The sequence below is a fragment of the Diabrotica virgifera genome, chromosome 3, assembly GCF_917563875.1.
Source record: "Diabrotica virgifera virgifera chromosome 3, PGI_DIABVI_V3a".
NCBI lineage: Eukaryota > Metazoa > Arthropoda > Insecta > Coleoptera > Chrysomelidae > Diabrotica > Diabrotica virgifera.
The window spans coordinates 122,165,027-122,185,247 of record NC_065445.1 but is presented as its reverse complement, the minus strand read 5'-3'; the positions used below and the strand labels follow the sequence as shown (position 1 = coordinate 122,185,247).

Sequence of the window (20,221 nt, the reverse complement as noted above, 5' to 3'; positions counted from 1 at the left end):
ATAAGATTCGATTCCAGCAATAAAATTGCTGGTAAATAACTTTTCCTTGTATTTTGCTAATTAGCCCAGAGTATAATTGGACTTCTTCGCACTAATTCCCCACCCTTTATGAAATTAGCGAAACACCTGATATTAAAAAAAAAACAAAATAAAAAAGCGGCAAAATTAATTTTTCTGATTGTATTGACTGTATTGTTTATATTACTGATTAGAGAATTAAATAACCTTTTAAATGAGCTGGCACACGACCCATATTCTCATTAAAAAAAATAATCGGTTTACGTCATCACGCCCACATGAACGACGTCACTCGTATGACATTCGACCCGTTTCGGGATTTAACCGAACTACGTCACTCGTATCACACTCGGCCCACTATTTAATCAATTAAGTAATTCAAATACACTCGCGATCATAAAAAGCGGGTCACTCGATGAGTTATTCAAGTTAGATGTCTCGAATTTTCTAAACCTGTTGTCCGATTTGAGTGATTTTTTTAGTATGTTATAGCCTTATTCTTTAGCAATATCGCTATAATAATGTTGTTACTAGACCGATAAATTGTCATTGTATACCGGGTGTAACAATCATACTGTGTTTATTCCTAAAAGTTCGGAACACCCTGTGGAATGTTTTAGCATAGATAAAATATTGAAATTAAAACTCAATTGTAGCCTTAGGCTTTCTTAATATTTTCTTTTTTGATTTATTTGTTTATGTAGGATAATAAAAAGTTAAGCACGTTAATAAGTAGCCATGTTCTTCATCAATACAGGGTGTTTCTAAATAAGTGCGACAAATTTTAAGGCGTAATTCTGTACGAAAAAATAATGACAGTTTGCTCTATAAACATATGTCCGCAAATGCTTCGTTTCCGAGATACGGGATGTTGAAATTTTTCTTACAAACTGACAATTTATTTATTGCTCTAAAACCAATAGAGATATGCAAATGAAATTTGGTAGGTTTTAAGAGGCAGTCATTGTGGATTTTTTGACATACAATTAATAATTCTATGTTCACCATTGGCGTGCATACGGGTATAAACATTTTAGATACATCCCGTATGCACGCCAATGGTGAATATAAAATTCTTAATTGTATCTATGTCAAAAAATGCGCCATAACTACCTCCTAACACCTACCAAATTTCATCTGCATATCTCAACCGGTTTTAGAGCAATAAATAAATCGTCAGTTTGTAAGAAAAAATTCAACATCCCGTATCTCGAAATGGAAGAATTTGCGGTCATACGTTTATAAAGCAAACGGTCATTATTTTTTCATGCAGAATTGCCCCTTAAAGTTTGCCGCACTTATTTAGAAACACCCTGTATTGATGAAGAACATGGTTAGTTGTTAAGGTGCCTAACTTTTTTATTATCCAACATAAATAAATAAATCAAAAAAGAAAATGTTAAGAAAGCCTAACGCTACAATCGAGTTTTAATTTCATAATTTTATCTATGCTAAAACATTCCACGGGGTGTTTCGAACTTTGAAGAATAAACACAGTATGATTTTTACACCCGGTATACAATGACAATTTACCTGTCTAGCAACAATATTATTATGGCGATATTGTTAAAGAATAAGGCTATAACATACTTAAAAAATCACTCAAATCGGACAACAGGTTTAGAAAATTCGAGATATCTAACTTGAATAACTCATCGAGTGACCCGCTTTTTATGATCGCGAGTGTAATTGAATAATTTATTTAAATAATAATTCCTCGTTAACGTTTAATAAATAGTTATTTATGAAACAGTTCGTGAAGTATGCTTTTTGCGAACGCACGCGATATTTAAAGCACGAGCGACAGCGGTACTTAAAGTACTTCAGTACTATAAAAAGTACTTCACGCACAGTTTCATACAATACCTTATCTACGATAAACTAATAAAAAAACTGTAACTCTTCGTCACTGGAATTCATTTCTATTCTACAATTTTTAGAACTTTGACATTTAAAAATTCTAACTTCTTTCAAACTACAAAACTGTCAAAACTTTTGTTGTAATTTATTGCTCTAATGTTATCACCATGACAACGCGAGTTAAGGATATTTGATTATAACGACAGAGATAGCTATACAGTGCATGTCTATTCTTAATTCATATATACTTTCCAGTTTACCTCACCTTTGCAGTGCATAGAGCTATATATTAACATAGAGTGAGCCTACCCTCTGCGCTTCCTGACGACAAGATCTCATGGACTGGTTTGCGCTATCTCTTTCTACCACATTGTATCGAGAAACTAAGATGACATTAAGTGTGAGTATAGGTACGGAAGGGGAGGACAACTGTCGCAGCTTTACTATGCGTAAGAGTGAAACAGCACTAATCCAAATAAAAAAGATGGTGTCGTCACTTCGCTCTGAATGACACTCTGTCTATGATAATATATAAGTCTATGTTGCAGTGTACGGCAACCAAATACTATTGACTGTAATACATCCAACTCCCACATAAATCTGGAAGCACGTTGCCACTAGCGCCACTGTCGGCTTGCGGTGAAACTACGTTGTGACAACGTAAAATTTGACTTAAACATTCAAATTTAATAGCAAATTTAATAGGCTTTATAAATTTTAAAGCTAATTTTGCTAAATTAAATTAATACAAAAACAATAATAAAGCAATTTTATAAATGTAACGTTAGATTGCTCTGGTTATCACCGTAGACCGCCTAGATGGCGCTATTTTTTTGCTTCCTCAAATGTAATGGGAAATGTCAAGAGTTGTATGTATTACAGTCCATAGTATTTGCGTCAACTTAACAAGAAAAGTTAGATTATGTAGAGATGTTGGTGGTGGAAATAAATATACAGCATATTGTTTTATTTTATTTATTATTGTTTTGTTAATACTTTTTATTTTTTGTTTAAGTTCTGTGTTAAAGGTTTTGACTGAATTTTTATGTTTTATAATGTTACCTAATCAAAAAAACGTAGTTGGACCTTATGGTCTTGGAACAAGGAACGAAAGGGGTGACCGACTTGTACAATTTTGTCAGGAAGAAAACATGAGAGTTACCAACACATGGTTCCAACTCCACCCCCGTCGCCTTTATACTTGGAAATCTCCAGCCGATAGAGCTCAGAACATAATAAGAAATCAGATAGACTTCATTCTCATCAACGATAGATTCAGCACAACTGTCAAAAGAGCTTGCACATATCCTGGAGCAGATGTGCCTTCTGACCATGTACTATTAGTGGCCGTCATAAAGATCGCTCTTTCATGCAAAAACAAGCCTGAAACTCAACAACAGATCGCATTGGATAAACTGAAAGATCCAATGATACAAGCAGAAATAAGTAATGAAATAAACACACAAATTCAAATATTGACTGATATAATAATAATAAAAAAATAAAAATAATTTTATTTCAAGAAAAAATCAGTTTACATGCAAAAACTTAGATGCTAAGTACATGATGAACATATTGTTTGTGTGTGTACTTATTCTATTTATTATACTCAATAAAATTAATCTAATGGAGGTAACTGATTATTAAGAAAACAAGAGAAAATTCACTTAACCTAATAAAGCTTTACAAAAGACTATGTCTATGTTCTATAAAGTTTTACATTATTACTAGAATATGTTATTTATTTTTATATTTTTTATCCAGCTAGAAAGTGATTTCTTTATCTTAATAAATTTTTTATTTTTAAATTCTTGAGGTAAAGAGTTAAATATTTTTGGAGCTGTGAAGAGTAAGCTTTTTTGAACAGCCGTGTAATATATTGGTGTAGTAGTCGTTAACATATTATTAGTAGTAAATCTAGTTAGAAATTGATGGTTTGAGCTGGGTTTTGGTAACTTATTATTACAATAGAGTCTGACAATGGTTTTAATATAAAGTTGAAAAATCTGCATTACATTTGCTTCTATAAACAAATCTTCTGAAGAAAAACATTTCTTTTTAAATAAAATGATTTTTAAAATTGTTTTCTGTGTTATTATTAAGGGGGATAGAACGTTAGAATAACCTGCACCCCAGGTACATATTCCATATGTTAGGATAGATTCGACTAGGGCTTTATATATATTTATGATAGTATCCTTTGTTAAACATTTTCTTAAAATGTAAAATTTGTACATAATTTTTCTTAATTTACCACAAATATATTCAATGTGAGGTTCCCACTTCATGTGTTTGTCAAAAAATACTCCTAAGTATTTAATTTTATCAACAACTTTAATAGTTTGACAATCACATTTTTTGTGATCCTTACATGTGTATTTATGTACTTTAAGAGCTAAAATTTCTGGTGACGTGGCTTCATTCATTGTGAAGCACATAAAGTGGGACTTCTCGATATTCATTGAAAGCAGACTGACATCAAACCAACTTTTAATTTTTGCCATGATTTCCTCTGCTATGGTAAGAGTTTTTTCCCAAGTGCTCTCACAAACAACAATGGCTGTGTCATCTGCATAGCATATAATATTAGCCTCTTTGAGAACTGAAAATAAAAAGTCCATGTATAACACAAAAAGCACTGGACCCAAAACCGTCCCCTGTGGCACACCGTACGTTACTGGAGCTGATTCACTTAAAGTTTCATTTATTTTGACCTTCTGGGAGCGATTTTCCAAATAAGATTTGAACAAATTATAAGGAAGACCTCTTATTCCCTTGTTCTTAAGTCGCTCCAGCAATATACGGTGTGACACAGTGTCGAAGGCCTTGGCCAGATCAATAAAAATGACCATACATTTCTTTTTATTGTTGAAACTATTAATAATTTGATCTGAAAGTTTAATTAAGGCATCTTCTGTGCCATAGTTTTCTTTAAAGCCATATTGGTTTGATGATAATAAACTATGCTTCTCCAGGTAATTACATAATCTTAACTTAATGCATTTTTCTATGATTTTACTTATGTTGTTTGTGAGGGCAATTGGACGATAATTGCTAACTATATCTTTTGGACCACTTTTGTGAATAGGGACAATTATTGTTTCTTTCAGTGCGTCCGGAAAGATGCCTTGCTCAAAGATAAGATTTACTAAGTATAATAAAGGTTTAATGAGAAATTTACTGTAGTACTTAATTATATTATTTGAGATACCATTACCTATGTTTGAATCACTGTTTTTTAATGTGTTTATAATTTTTTCCATTTCACCACTCGAAAAAGGTTTTAAAAACAGGCTATTATTTATATTTCCTTGCTCTATTAAAGAATTTACAATGTGATCTGGTGGTTTTTTTATTTTTGAGGCTAACGTCTCTCCCACATAACTAAAGTAGCTATTGAATTTTTCTGCTATTTTCCTGTCATCCTCAATCAAACTCCCATCCTTACTTACTATATTAGAAATACTAGGTCTATTGCAGTTTTTATTTGTGGCATATTTTATAGTTTTCCAGATTTCCTTAGCATTCTTACAGTTTTTATCAAATAGATTTTTAAAATAGTTTTCTTTTGCCCTACCTAAAGTTTTGCTTAAAATATTTCTATATACTATATATTCTTTTTTGAAATTTTCATTAAATGGGTTTTTAGCACAAAGTTTATTTAGATTGTCTCGTTGCCGAATAGAGTTCAACAGCCCCTGCGTAACCCAGGGTTGTTTCACTCTATTTTTGCATTTAATATATTTTACCTGTGTTGCTATATTAATAAACTGTGTAATTATCCTTATTAAACTATTGGTGGCAAGATTCGGATCCTGCTCCCTCATAACATCATCCCAACTCTCAGTTTGAAATAATGTTAGCAATCTATTTTTATCTAACACTTTACCATATCTTCCTTTTTTGTTATTATTATTAAATTCATTATTTAGAGTTATATTCAAGAGTATGGGATAGTGGTCCGAGTGACTACCTCTTAAGACTACAGCATTGCACTTATTTACTGACCGCACAAAAAAGTGATCTAAACAGGATCTCGAGTTATATAAAGCAAAGATAAGAATAGCAAAAAATGAATGGCTTAAGCAACAATGTATTGATCTAGAACATTTACAACGACAGCACGACGATCGGAATTTACATAAAAAGCTTAAGGAGACTGCTGGAATATACAGAAAACGAAGACCAACTACTATAGTTAATCAGGATAACCAGGTAGTGCTAGGTGAAAAAGAGAAAATTCATATATGGGAAAACTATATCCAGGAGCTTTTTCATGACGAAAGACCCATGAGTGAAGTTTATACAGACGACCAGCTGACTGGCCCTTCAATCACTAAAGAGGAAATAGAAAAGGCAATATTACATTCAAAAAACAATAAGGCACCTGGACCTGATGAAATCCCTTCAGAAATACTCAAACTATTAGATGAAAGGGGAATTTCAGCACTACATATAATATTTAATTTTATTTATTAAACTGGTTGCTATCCTCAGCAGTGGTTGCTCTCTACATTTATTCCCCTACCCAAAAAAGTCAATGCAAAAAGATGTGAGGATCACAGACTCATTAGCCCGATGAGTCACACTTTAAAAATATTCTTAAAAATACTACATCAAAGATTATACAAAAAATGTGAATGGGACATCAGTGATTCTCAGTTTGGGTTTAGGCAAGGTTTGGGAACAAGAGAAGCAATAGTAGCAACACAGGTGTTGGTCCAAAATTGTTACGATCAGAGGAAGGACGTATTCCTGTGCTTTTTAGACTACGAGAAAGCGTTTGATCGTGTCCAACATCACAAGTTAATGCAGATCCTCAAGAAGCTTGATATAGACCAAAAAGACATAAGATGCATTGAAAACTTGTACTGGTATCAGGCAGCACAAATAAAAATAGACAATTCTATATCCAAATCCATACATATAAAAAGGGGTGTTCGGCAGGGATGTGTGCTTTCCCCTCTTTTATTTAACATTTATTCGGAAGCCATATTTCAAGAGTCTTTGGAAGATGCAGAGATGGGAATCAAAGTGAATGGAGTATTGATCAACAACATACGATATGCTGATGATGCTGTCTTAATTTGCGACAACATAGCAGATCTTCAACAACGTGTCACTATAATCGGAGAATACAGTTATAATGGGATTTATCTCATTATTTAGATATTTTAGAAATCCTTAAATTACCTTAAAGTATTCGTTAGATATTTATTTATAAAACAATAAACATTACGCATATTTGTTATAATAATTGCAAAGTAGAACACCTTAGTTAAAGTCCACGTTTTGCTTAGATCAACAAGGTCGATTATTCATTTTGACACACTAACGAGAATATATACAAACATATTTACAAAACGAAGTATTTGATAAATATGGGAACACGATCAGATTTGAGTCATTAGTGGGTCAGTCGAATTAGTTAGTTAGGTTTGAGAGGTTGCTGCCGTTATACTGAATACATTTATATGGTAAATAAAGTAGTTATGAGAACATAGTGTATTCCTGATAGTCAACCCCATTCCAGTATAGTAAATATCCAGCTACCACCATACAGTAAGCGAATGGGATTAGAGATTAATACCAAAAAGACCAAATTCATGATGATCTCCAGAAACTTGGATGCATTTGAAAACTCCACCATAACACTGAATACTAAGTCCATTGAGAGAGTGAGCAAATTCAAATACCTAGGAACGTGGCTTTTTGAAGACTGGGCATCGGACAGGGAAGTCAAATGTCGCATTGAGCAAGCTCGACAAGCTTTCGTAAAATTCAGGAAGGTACTGACCTGCTCAGAGTTCGACCTTACACTGAGACTAAGGTTTACTAAATGCTACGTGTGGTCGGTGCTGCTATATGGCATAGAGGGCTGGACACTCAAAACGAGGGATATAAACAGATTAGAAGCCTTCGAAATGTGGCTTTATCGCCGTATCCTAAAGATACCATGGACGGCGAAAGTCACAAATGTGGATGTCCTTAAAAGAATCAACCAAGAACGTCAGCTTTTCGAAAACATCAAGAAAAGAAAAACGGCGTATTTGGGTTACATCATGCGAAACGAAAAATACCAGTTCCTTCAACTTATAATTCAGGGTAAAATTGAAGGCAAGAGAGGGATAGGACGCAAGAAAATGTCCTGGCTCCGAAACATAAGGCAATGGACAGGGATTAACGACATACAATATCTGATACACATTGCAAGAAACAGAGAGTTAATGGAAAATGTGATCGCCAACATCCATTAGTGGATTTGCATTTGAAGAAGAAGAAGACCTAATCAAAATTAATTTATAAACCAATGATATAAATTCAGATTAAAACAAGACATAAGTATCTAATTTTTTGCACGGCTAGCTTCGATCCCAAACATTGTGATCGCTCGTTATGAAAGTGTGCGAAAAAGTAAACTCCATTTAAAATACATTGTTACTTCACGCACACTTTAAATCCTTCACGCACTGCTATCTATAATGACAGTTTTCACAAACTATGCATAATATGAGATAGAGTAGATAAAATATTTTTATTAAGTAAGTAGTTAGTGGCTTTGACGGCAGGTACCTACTTAAGGACTAACTTTTGAGTTTTTCTCAAAAACGTGTCTTTCCCAAAAAAGCTTTTAAAATCACAACCGCAACGGGCATTTTTTATAAAATGGGAACATTTTCTATCGATCACTACAAAAATTTTATTTTATAACGTTAAAAAAATTAATTTATTGATTTTTTTATAATCCTATGGCAGGGTACCCTTAGTGTGACGATATTATTATTATATATGATATTCAAATAATCATGCAGACAAATCATTTTTTAAGTAGATATTAATTTTATTACATTCTATCGATCACGACAAAATTTTAATATCTATTATAAACGTTAAAAAAATTATTTTTTGACAGATTTTTGAGGTTATTCAGTAAAAACGCCAAAAAACGGGTTTTTTGGGTTTTCGTGCATGCTGTAGGAAAAAATAAGTTTTAATAGCTGATTTTGATTGTAAGGGTAAGAATACATATAAAAATATAAATCATCATTAATTCAGCTGTATGTTGTTGAGGTTATGAATCGAAAACTTCAGAAAAATGCCAAAACAGTTTTTTCGATTTTTAGGTATTTTCCACGTTGAAAATGATGATTATGCCTATGCCATTCGAAAAAAAGGAAAAAAAATGCACAAAAAAACAATATTTTAAAGTTGGCGAAAAATTTCCAAAATAACCTAAAAATCATTGAAAATTATAAAACATTTTCCTGGGCTCAATTTTCAAGATAAAAATCTGAAAAAAATCAGGATTCTTCGTATTATTAAGATACGCCTTCCTGATTTTTTTTCAAATTTTTTGCTGCAATACAACGCCTAAAAATTTTTTTTTCAAAAAACACGTTTTTTCCATAGCGGACCCCCAGAAGTACCTAGGAACTTGAAAATTTGTCTGAGTGAGCTTTCATATACAGTTCGTCTAATTTACTTACCGTTGCACGTCATTATTTACGTTAGAGATCTAAGTTGACATTGTTGCCTAATTACAAAAAATTCTTGAATTCATTATAAATCCAATACAACACATACTTTTTGCGGAAGTGGATTATACAGCAAAACAAATTAACATTCAATGTAAATAAATAAAAACTTTAGAAATAGAAAACAAGAATTAAGTTATAATCTTACGTTAAAGTACATAATAAAAACAGTAAATATAATGAAACAAATACTTATACGCTGTGAGCTTCGCTGGTGTCGCTCCTAGCGGACTACTATTCAACTTTCACCGGTAATTTTTAAATTTATTATTTAATTGTTATCGCTTAATATTTACAACGCAAAAAAGTAATTAAATTGTAATGGATTTTTTTAAGATTTTGCTAATCATTTTGACGTTCTATTGACAAAATATAAATTTCTTACTTCGGATCCTTTCACAATCATCGTGTAGATGGCGCTAAGATTAATGGATTAATAGATTAATAGAACATTAAAAAACTTAAATTCAGTATTTAAAACGTAAGCATATTTAAGGTAAAAATATATACCACAGCTTTGACCAACTAAAATTTTTTATAATTAATGTTTTTAATTTTAATTTTAAATTAATCACTTTGACATTTATGTCAAATTTCCGGTAAAGGTTTACAGACTTGTCACTACTGGCGTTCGCGAATTTGTAAATATCCCCTCTACGTACGAGCTCACAGCGTATAGTAAAGAATATAAACAAATATTGAAGTGTCATCACCGCAACTATCAAATAAATGTTACCAATTTATGCCAAAATATCACCTTCGTTCGATTATAGTTACAGTGTATTCCCAACAAATGTGCTTCATAAAAACGCTTTATAATCCATTTATACAAATTAAATGAAACATATTATTGTGTATTTCTTTAAGTTAACATTAATATAAATCTTTAAATATTATTTCTACGCGTATATAATAAAATATGCCTAGTGGCTGTAACGCCAGTTTACTCGGCAAAGTGATTCTAAAAAAGAACACACCTACCGCCTAAATATAACGGCAAGTAAATTAGATGGAGTATATATCTTTTGAATAGCTAAACCCAAAACTGAATCGAGCGTGGTGCAATTTTGACCATCTTATCCCGATATAGCATTTGAATTTATTACAAATTTGTTACATTTCTAAATATGCGACGATTTTTTTTAATTCAAGAAACAAAAAACAACTAATATTTACACTTTCTATTTACAGGATAATTGCACAATATAAAACAATCACCAAAATAAAAAAAAAACACTATTTCTTACAAAAAATTAAAAGTTACTAAAAGCAGTCGAGGACCTTCTCAAAAATGTATCAAATATATCCAACAGATGACAGATGGTATCAATTAGAAATGATCAGAAATCGGTAATAATAAAAAATAATATAAGCCAACTATTGCTATTTAGGGATAGTTTCATATTATTATTACAAAATATGACTAACAAAATATACTTCAAGTTACCTAGAACTCACCTAGGAGCTAAAATGAAAATTTTACAAATTTTTTACATTGCCAAGAAGAGGGTTAAAAAAGTTTTAATGAGTTTTCCCCAAAAAGTGCTTTTTGATTATTTTCCCGTTTTTTGATTATTTCACATTGAAATATTCGGTTTGAAATTTGATGAAGAAGAACTTACTTTTCATTAGCTACAACTCTGCTTATACTGGGTCAACAGACGTCATCCATAACCATTTTTCACTTTTTTATAAGCTATATTTTTGTTAAGAATAAGAATATTTTTTTGATAAAATACTTACTTTTTGAGTTATTTGCGAAAAACCGTCCAAAAGCATGTTTTTCTTTGTTAAAAATGAACATATTCACTCGCAAATAACTCGAAAAGTATTAACTTTAAGTGAAAAAACTCTATAGAACAAAAGTTGCTTAGAATTAGTCATTTTATCCAAAATGGAGGGGATGTAGAATTGTAAACTTTTTGTTATATAATAATAGACAATTTCAACTACCTATTCCCAAATTTTTATCCTTCCTTTATTTTTTTGGGTCAGATATGCCTCCACTTTTCTCTACCTACGCTTAATAATAAATGACAACAACATCAGTCAAGAAATACAAGCCCGGATTCTTAGCGGTAATAAGTGACATCCATCAAGTTAGCACAACAAAGTCAGCAGAACACAGTTATCATTATACCATAATGAAATGTAAATAAAATGCAAATTTAATGTTCCAAGAAAACATGTATTTTTCTTTTTTTAAAAAAATTATCCAATGTACTGCCAACTTGATTTCAAGCTAGCAGAACAGTAGTTCAAAAATTGATAAAATAACAAATAAATGAATAAGGTAAACCCACCAGTTATTGACACAGTTAGAGCGACAAAGTTCATTAAAATATTCCTACTCTTCATTTATCATATTTGCTGAAATCAAAATTTGTTCAGGGAGTACTTTGCAATGTTGTTAATGCACTCGAATGTTTAAATAATAAAAAGACATATTTCTTATGGTTTATTCTAGTGTTGAAACAGAACATTTTTTTACCCAGTAATTGACATACCAATTTTGAAAAAATCCAATTTTTGGCATCCCAGTTATTGATATGATAAAATCCCAAAAAAACTAATTATTAATGATATTCTAACTATTTATAAATACTAAACTATGTATTAAAAAAGAAAAGAAACTTATATAAAAAAATATTAAGTAAAAAATGCACTTCATAAGAAAAGAAACTTAAATGAAAAAATATTAAGTAAAAAATGCACTTCATAGTAGGTATTTAAGGTGCCTCAAATACATAAATAGGCTTTGAAAAGTTATATTTTAGCCTATCTCCTGAAGTTACAATCTCAGGAGTGTGTAATTTACCAATTATATCTAAAAATTTGATAGTTGAAATGTCATTTTCATCAGTTTTAAATTGAGTTTTTTCAACATTTGTTCCTTTAAGGCACATCACTTCTACCTCACTTTCTACAGGAAATACGTTTTGAGCAACACAAGCATACTTACACGTAACAGTTTTTCTTTTCCCCCCACGAAACTTAACAAGCAGATAGTCTCCTACAGCAACTACACCAACAGCATCTACTTCTGAAAATTCAGTTTCTTCTTGCTTATTGATTTCTACGTCATCTAAGCTGTCACCACTTTCTACCCAGTCTTCAGAACTTTCAGAATCGGACGTTTCTTGTTTCCTTTTCTTAATTTGGTCTAATTTCTTTTGCTCTCTTAGAGAAGCTTTCCTTTCTTTTTCTTTAAGCTTTCTTGTTTTCTCGTCTTCTTTTTCCTATGGTAGTTTTGCCACGCTTCTGAAGTAACAACTGATGGAATTTTCTCCTTACTTCTTTTTTTGTTTCCTCTGGGAGTCGGACCTGGCCAGAATAATGCTCTTTTAAAAGGCGATGGCACATCAAAAGGAAAGGTACTGTTTAAAACAGTTTCTTCAGCATCAACTCCAGTAGTGATTAGTTTTTCGGGACTACAAAACTGGTAATCAGGATCCTTTGAAGTTCCTGGTTTTGGGTGAGTCACAAACTTCTCTAGCATTACTTTCAGTAGATATTAGTTCTTCAGAACTACAAAACTGGTAATCAGGATCCCTTGAAGTTCCTGGTTTGGGTGAGTCACAAAGTTGTCGTGTTATTTCAGCTGCCTGACTGTTTAAAGGTCTAATAGATTCTGAGGATTCATCGTTTTCATATTCTGGATTTTGCACAATATTACAAATATTTTTTGCTTGTTCTTTATCCACTCTTTTATCTATTTCTTCATATGCGTCCTTCCAAATTTGAAATAGTGATGTATCTGCTAATTCTATTTGTTGATCATTTGAAATACAATTTTTAAATTTGTGTAATTTGTCTTTACCAATTCTTTCTTCGAGTGCTGCAATAAATATTGCTGTGTTGCTCCTAATATTTCTTACCACAACCTAGCGCTATGAAATTTTGTAAAATTTGACATTTTCAACAGTAAAAGTACACAAGCCGGTAGCTCTAAACGCATTCATGATGGTCTGCTGAGAAATGGATTTTAATGCGTTCTTCAGTAATGGTGCAAAATGTTGTTTTTGTAACTTATTTCCAGAATTATCAAGCCTCCATTTTTGTACCTCATCTTTCCAGGTTCTCTTCAACGGCTTGAATACACCTACATCCATTGGTTGTAGCAAATGCGTAGAATTTGGATACAGGGCGATCAATTCTATTCCATTTTTGGTACAAAAAGTTGAAAGATGCAAAGTCATGCGAGACACATGGCCATCAACAAAGAACAAAATGGGTCGTTCAATTTTCTGTTCGTTTAGCCAAGGTACAAAAATGTTGGTTATGTACTCATAAAAAGTAGGTCCACACATTTACCTGTTTTCTGAAGTACCAATTGCCCATTCTTTTGGAACACTAGATGATATATAACTTGGAATTCTTACGTAATTAAATAAAACCATTGGCGGAGCTAACTGGCCAGCAGCATTAGCAGTTATCAGTACAGTTAGATTTTCCTTCTCATCTCCTCCTGCACTGTAAACATTTTTTTCACCCTTTTTTACTAAGACTTAATCTTCCTTTGGCTGAAGGTAAAATGCCGATTCATCAGCATTAAAAAGTCTGTGTGCTTGATCAGCAACAGCCAGTATATTCTTGTCCGTTAGGTATGTTTTAATTTCTTCAAACCAGTTTCGAAGCTGTAACTCAGTGACCTTTTCTCTAGCTGGTGTTAAAGTTTGGCTAATCCTTTCTGAAATTTCAGGATGCCTACCTAAAAAACCTTTGTACCATTTTGGCCCAGGCCTTCCATTTACAAATTTGGTATCTCTTTTCATTTCCTTAACTACAGTTGAGTCCGCGAATCTTTACCCGTGCGTCATCATTTAAAGCATACGAAATAAGTCGATGATAAGTCGGAAATTGAAATTTACTAAACGCAACAGCAAGTGACACTAAGTGATTTGCTGTTGCGTTTGGTAAATTTCAATTTCCGATTTATCATCGACTTATTTCGTATGCTTTAAATGATGACTCACGGGTAAAGATTCGCAGACTCAACTGTATAAGTTCAACACTATCTATAAGTTGTGTTTTCGTAACTGGATAATGAATTCGAGAAAGTTGTAGCATCCACTGTACCAAAATGTTTTCTTCCTCATTTGTTAAGGTTGGAGAAGGACCCATAGTACAAACCTCGGGATATTTTCCTTTTACTTTGTATAGCAAAGTTATATGAGGTACTTTAAATTCTTTTGAAGCAGCAGCAACTGAGCTTCCTCTTCGAACGGCTAGAAGCGCTGCAGCCATTTGATCTGGAGTATAATTTTTTTTCGGAGCCATTGTCAGTAGTAAGTACTGTAACGAAAAGAAATCCAGTTATGAACATGTAGTATCCTATGACTGACATCCCCTGTCAATAACTGGAAAAATTTATTTGTAAGAAATAATTTTTAAAGCGGCAACATCGCCTTTGCATGACAAATTATATGAGAGTTTCCCTGTAAAATCATAGCTAATCCAGTCATTGACTGAGGTATCAGTAACTGGACAGACAAAAATGTATACAATCCAATAATTGACAGGCGGTCATCTGGCTCTTGTAGTAAATTCAACATTATCCAGTTTTATTATTACACTCTATGACATTTTATGATCACGAGAATATTAGGAAAATATTGATAACATTGATTTTAAGACAGCTATAAAATATTTTTTACCACACTTACCTACCTTAAATAATTTTTGAACTCTACACCACAAAATGATACACAACTGTACTCAATCACTCAACAAAGCACAATGGCTTCACTTATAGCATGATACTATAAATAACAAGATAATATATTGCACATCCGGAAGTTGTGACGTAACTGGAGACCGGCAAGTTCGTAATCATTCGTAATGTCCGATTACTTTGAATTGTTCAGCGGTTGTATTTTATATTTTATCTTTGACAGTTATTTTGACTGGAATCTCGACACTAAATTCTTTTCGAATACATTGAAGTTTAATGTAATTTTGCTAATTGAATAATTTCATCACATAATGCATACAAATCCCATTTAACTTTAACAAGAATTCAAATTCAACTTCCGGTCTCCAGTTACGCAATCAATGCGCAAACTCGGACGTATTTGAGCTACAGGAAAATACTATCTCTTTATTTATAGTATCATGACTTATAGTATTAAAACTTTGTGTAGTGTTGCCACATCTATCAATAAACTTGGTAATAGAGTAAATTTAACTCTAGGATTTTGTTGTTACTTAATATTTAGGAAGATCTTTGAAGTGTCAATAACTGGAGAGGTGTCAATAACTGGTGGGTTTACCTTACCAGAGTATTCTCTGAATAGGGAACTCGCACATTTTTTTTATTACATAATAATGTTCAGTTTTGTATAAAAATGAGATTTCCAAAATTTTACGCTTCAAAAACTCATAATAGCTTAGAATTTAGAAGTACAAATTTAAAGTCTTCTTTATCTTAAAATAGTTCAAACGACCCGTGACGTCACAGAGTTTGACTATGTGGTTCAGTTTATGGTTATATTTACGTATATTCTTCTTCTTCTTCTTTAGCTTATCGGCCTCCACCTACTTGGGTATTTAGCCAGATCGTCGTCGGGGAATAAAGGAAAAATATTTATAGGTCTGTTCGTACAGGAATCAGAAACTATCACTGACTATCAGCAACTGCACGACGCATGCGTGTTTCAATATTAGCGTTCGCACAATTGAAACACGCATGCGTCGTGCAGTTGCTGATAGTCAGTGATTCCTGTACGAACAGACCTTATATTCTAATGACATTTATCGTATGTCACTGTAATAAAATATACCAGTATATTAGATATATAATATATAATATATAATATATAATATATATATATATAATATATAATATATATATATATATATATAATATATAATAAAATATGTAATAAAATATTAGACATAATCAGCTCAGTGGAGAAAATATCCCAGTGTCTACCAACTCATGAAAAAGAACAATATAGGGTACTATGTAAACTTGAATTGGAAAAGTCTAATCAAATTGAACAGAACATCAGCAAAGAGGAAATGAAAGCTTTAAAAACTTTAAGAAATGATGACTCCATAACAATCCTACCAGCGGATAAAGGCAATGCAACTGTAATAATGAATAAAATACAATATGAGGACAAAATTACAGATCTAATTACAAATGGACCTTATAGTAAATTAACGAAGGATCCAACGAAGACACTGGAAAACAAAATATATAGAACTTTATTCAAATTTAAAAATGATCTAACATACTATCAAAGAAAATTAATGACACCTCACTACAGTAAGACACCACATTTTTATGGAGTGCCGAAAATTCATAAAGCGAACATACCACTTAGACCCATTTGTAGTACCATCAATTCTCCTTGTAGTGAACTATCAAAATTCTTATTAAACATTCTAAAACCATTTGCTAATAATGATGACACTTTTATAAAAAATACAAAACATTTTTTAAACAAATTATCAACTATTGAATTTAATCCAAATAATATTTTAGTAAGTTTTGACATAAACAGTTTATTTACAAATGTACCATTAGATAAAACTTTAAACATAATCAAAACGAAATTAGAGAATGATAATACATTGGCAACTAGGACAAGACTAAATGTATCAGCTATAATGGAGTTATTGACATTATGTACCCATAATACCTATTTTCAACTAAACAATGAATTCTATAAACAAAATTTTGGTCTAGCAATGGGCTCTTCTTTATCTCCATTATTGGCTAATATATTTATGGAGGATTTCGAAACTAATATTATTTCTAAACAAAATTTAAAACCCACAGTATGGTGGAGATATGTAGATGATGTGTTTTCAATATGGCCTCATAGATCAGAATTGTTGGATACGTTCCTGAATATTATAAACGATCAAGAAGAGACAATAAAATTTACAATGGAAAAGGAATACAATAACACCCTACCTTTCCTCGATGTTTTGATCTCAAAGAAGGATATTGGATATGAGACTCAAGTGTATAGAAAACCAACACACACCAACAGATATCTCAATTACAAGTCAAATCACAACATCAACGTTAAAAAGGGAATCATTAAATCCTTATATGATAGAGCCAAAATTACTTGTTCTAACGAAAATTCCTTTTTAGCAGAAAAACAATTGTTAACATCTGTTTTATTAAAAAATGATTATCCTTTATCGTTTATAAATAAGGAATTGTCAAGATTGGATCGAATGGAACAGAACAACTTAGAACGGGATCCTACAACATTCACCAGAAATAATACGAGGAAAATATCAATACCATATATAAAAGGACTATCCGAGAAACTTAAAACAATAGGAAATAAATTCAACATTTCAACAACATTCAAAACAACAAACACATTGAGATCTATTCTATCTAAAACTAAACCTAACAATGATCAAGAAAGAACAAAGAATTGCATTTATAAAATACCTTGTGAATGCGAACAATTTTATTTAGGTGAGACATCAAGACCACTAGACGTTAGAATAAGTGAACATCAATCTTATATTAAAAATAGAGAATTTGAGAGATCTCAAATATGTCAACACGCATGGGATAATGAACATAGAGTTCAGTGGAGAGATTCAAGTATAGTCCTGAAAGAATCAGATAGTAAAAAGAGAAAAATCAAAGAAGCGGCTCTAATTATGCTAAATGAAACCAATTGTGTCGCAAATTCCTCGGTAGAATGCAGTAGGATGTGGTTACCCATACTGAAAGAGGAAGTCAATAGAAAGAAAATACCAAGATTAGTAAGTCAATAATATCGAGCTAGTATATATTTTAGTATTAATTATATATCTAGTATTATTATTATTTATAATTTAAACATGTTACAAGTCAGAATTTGGTATTATTTTTTGAGAGTAAATTAATGTAAGACCAAATACTTACGATGTCGGGATAGTATCACAGGGTTTTTCCTGGTTTTCCCTTGTGATTTACTATGAAGTCTCTAACGCGAGAATTTTACTGTCGTTGCATTTGGTTGTCTTTTTAAAGACATATCACATGCTATAATTTTTTATGACGGATATTCTTGAGTTGGGGTTAATTTCATGTAATCGAATGAACTATCTTTCAGTAAGTCGTCCCAGGAACGCAACTCATAAATATTGGCAATATCATTTTAAAGTCTTCTACTTTAAAATATATAATATATGTCTGAATTGCCAATATAAATGAGTGAGATTAAATAAATTATTAGAAGAATTTTTTTTGCTTAGCAACAACACTTTAGTTTATTTTAGTAATATTTTGTATTTTGACAACGGCACCCGATTTGGGCGTCGAAACTTTAATAAAATTATTTTTTTCATTTTAATTGTGGCTTATTTCCCATATAAATAATTAATCATAAAAATGCCACAAGGAAATAGCTTCAGAACAACATTAAAAATATACCAGATTGTTGAGATTGCAGTTTGATATAGTTTTTGAAGGAAAGGAAAGAAGGTTTATTATTGAAAATAAAACCATTTTGTAAAAGTACAAATTTTCTATGAATAGTTCAAACGATCAAAAACATTTGTAACGTCACATAGCTGTATTTTCTACTGACGTTTATAATGTCTATTCCAAAATTATATATACAATTGGTGTAGAATGTAAACAGACAACCCAATGACGTCACGACGCGTTTTGGGGTGGCTGGTATAAGTTGAATTTTTAGTCGTCTTTAGGGGCCAAACGAAAGACAAACAAAACTTTTTTATTTTTGATGCAGGTTCAAAATTATGTTCTGTTGTGATTTATACCATTTTTTTCTAATTTAAAATTTTATGCAAGTTCCCTATTAAATGCAAATTTAATGTTCCAAGAAAAAATTTATTGCTCTTTTTATTAAAAAGTTATCTCATGTCGGCCCTGTAAAAGATGGATAGATGATGTAGAGGGGATCTTAAAACCATTAACATCAGGCAGTGGCGAAGGAGAGTATCTGACAGGGTAGAATGGAAGAACATTGTTAAGCAGGCCAAGACTCACAAAGGGTTGTAGCGCCATTAGAAGAAGAAGGTTCTTCCTCAATAGGTAAGATTACTTCCTCAGTAATATGTTAGAAGTAATGTATATCAGATAGTTTTTCACAGCATGATGACGACAGCTGATGTTACAATTCGTGTGAAAATGGCTACTCTAGCAAGTAGAGTAGTTTGTCTAAAACGCATGCTAGTGTACTTTGACCGCTTACTCTACTAATGAAAACAGGGCTTTATATAATGTATAAATGAGGTGCTCAGGAGCAACAGTGGTGTAACCCCAACAAGGAAGTTTTGAGACAAATTGCAATCTTTGTATTCGTATTTCCATTATGCTTATGGGATGGCGCTACAAATTAAGTCGCGCCATTTAGCCAAATATAGAGGTAGGTTGTGTAGACCCTTGTTAATCCGAAAATTTAATGTTGTTTTTATCGACATATTAATATAAAAATGATCAATTTGTGGGTTAGGCCACCCTTGCTCTGAGCGCCTCAAATATAAGGCTTTTATATAGCTTACCTCCAATATGAAAACCATTGTAAAAATATCAGCAAAAGTAGTTTCTTGATATTTAGTCTTAAATATATCTACCAAAGCATTTTTGTTGAGACAAACGACAAGAGTTTTCAATATCTTCAGGTACCAAAAAAACATTATTTTTCTCACAGATACTAGAATTAAACATTGTATTTTTTGTTGTACTTATTTTAAGCCATCTTTATTAGACTAGTAAAAAGTTTTAAAAATAAATAATAAATAATAAACAAAATAAGGCATTCCAAGACTTTGACGTTTATAACAGCAATATGGACGCCGGGAGGAAGGCAAGA

The 20,221-nt window shown here is 31.8% G+C and overlaps 1 protein-coding gene across 1 annotated transcript in view; it reads right to left on the bottom strand.

Annotated features, from left to right (window-relative positions):
- The window catches only part of LOC126882063 (zinc finger protein OZF-like), a 58,423-nt gene extending 38,202 nt beyond the window's left edge, over window positions 1–20,221 (bottom strand). The window contains exon 1 of the mRNA XM_050646888.1: window positions 19,911–20,221. Within this exon, the coding sequence (XP_050502845.1) occupies window positions 19,911–20,045 (135 nt within the window). The 5' untranslated portion in view covers window positions 20,046–20,221. The remainder of the gene's footprint in view (window positions 1–19,910) is intronic.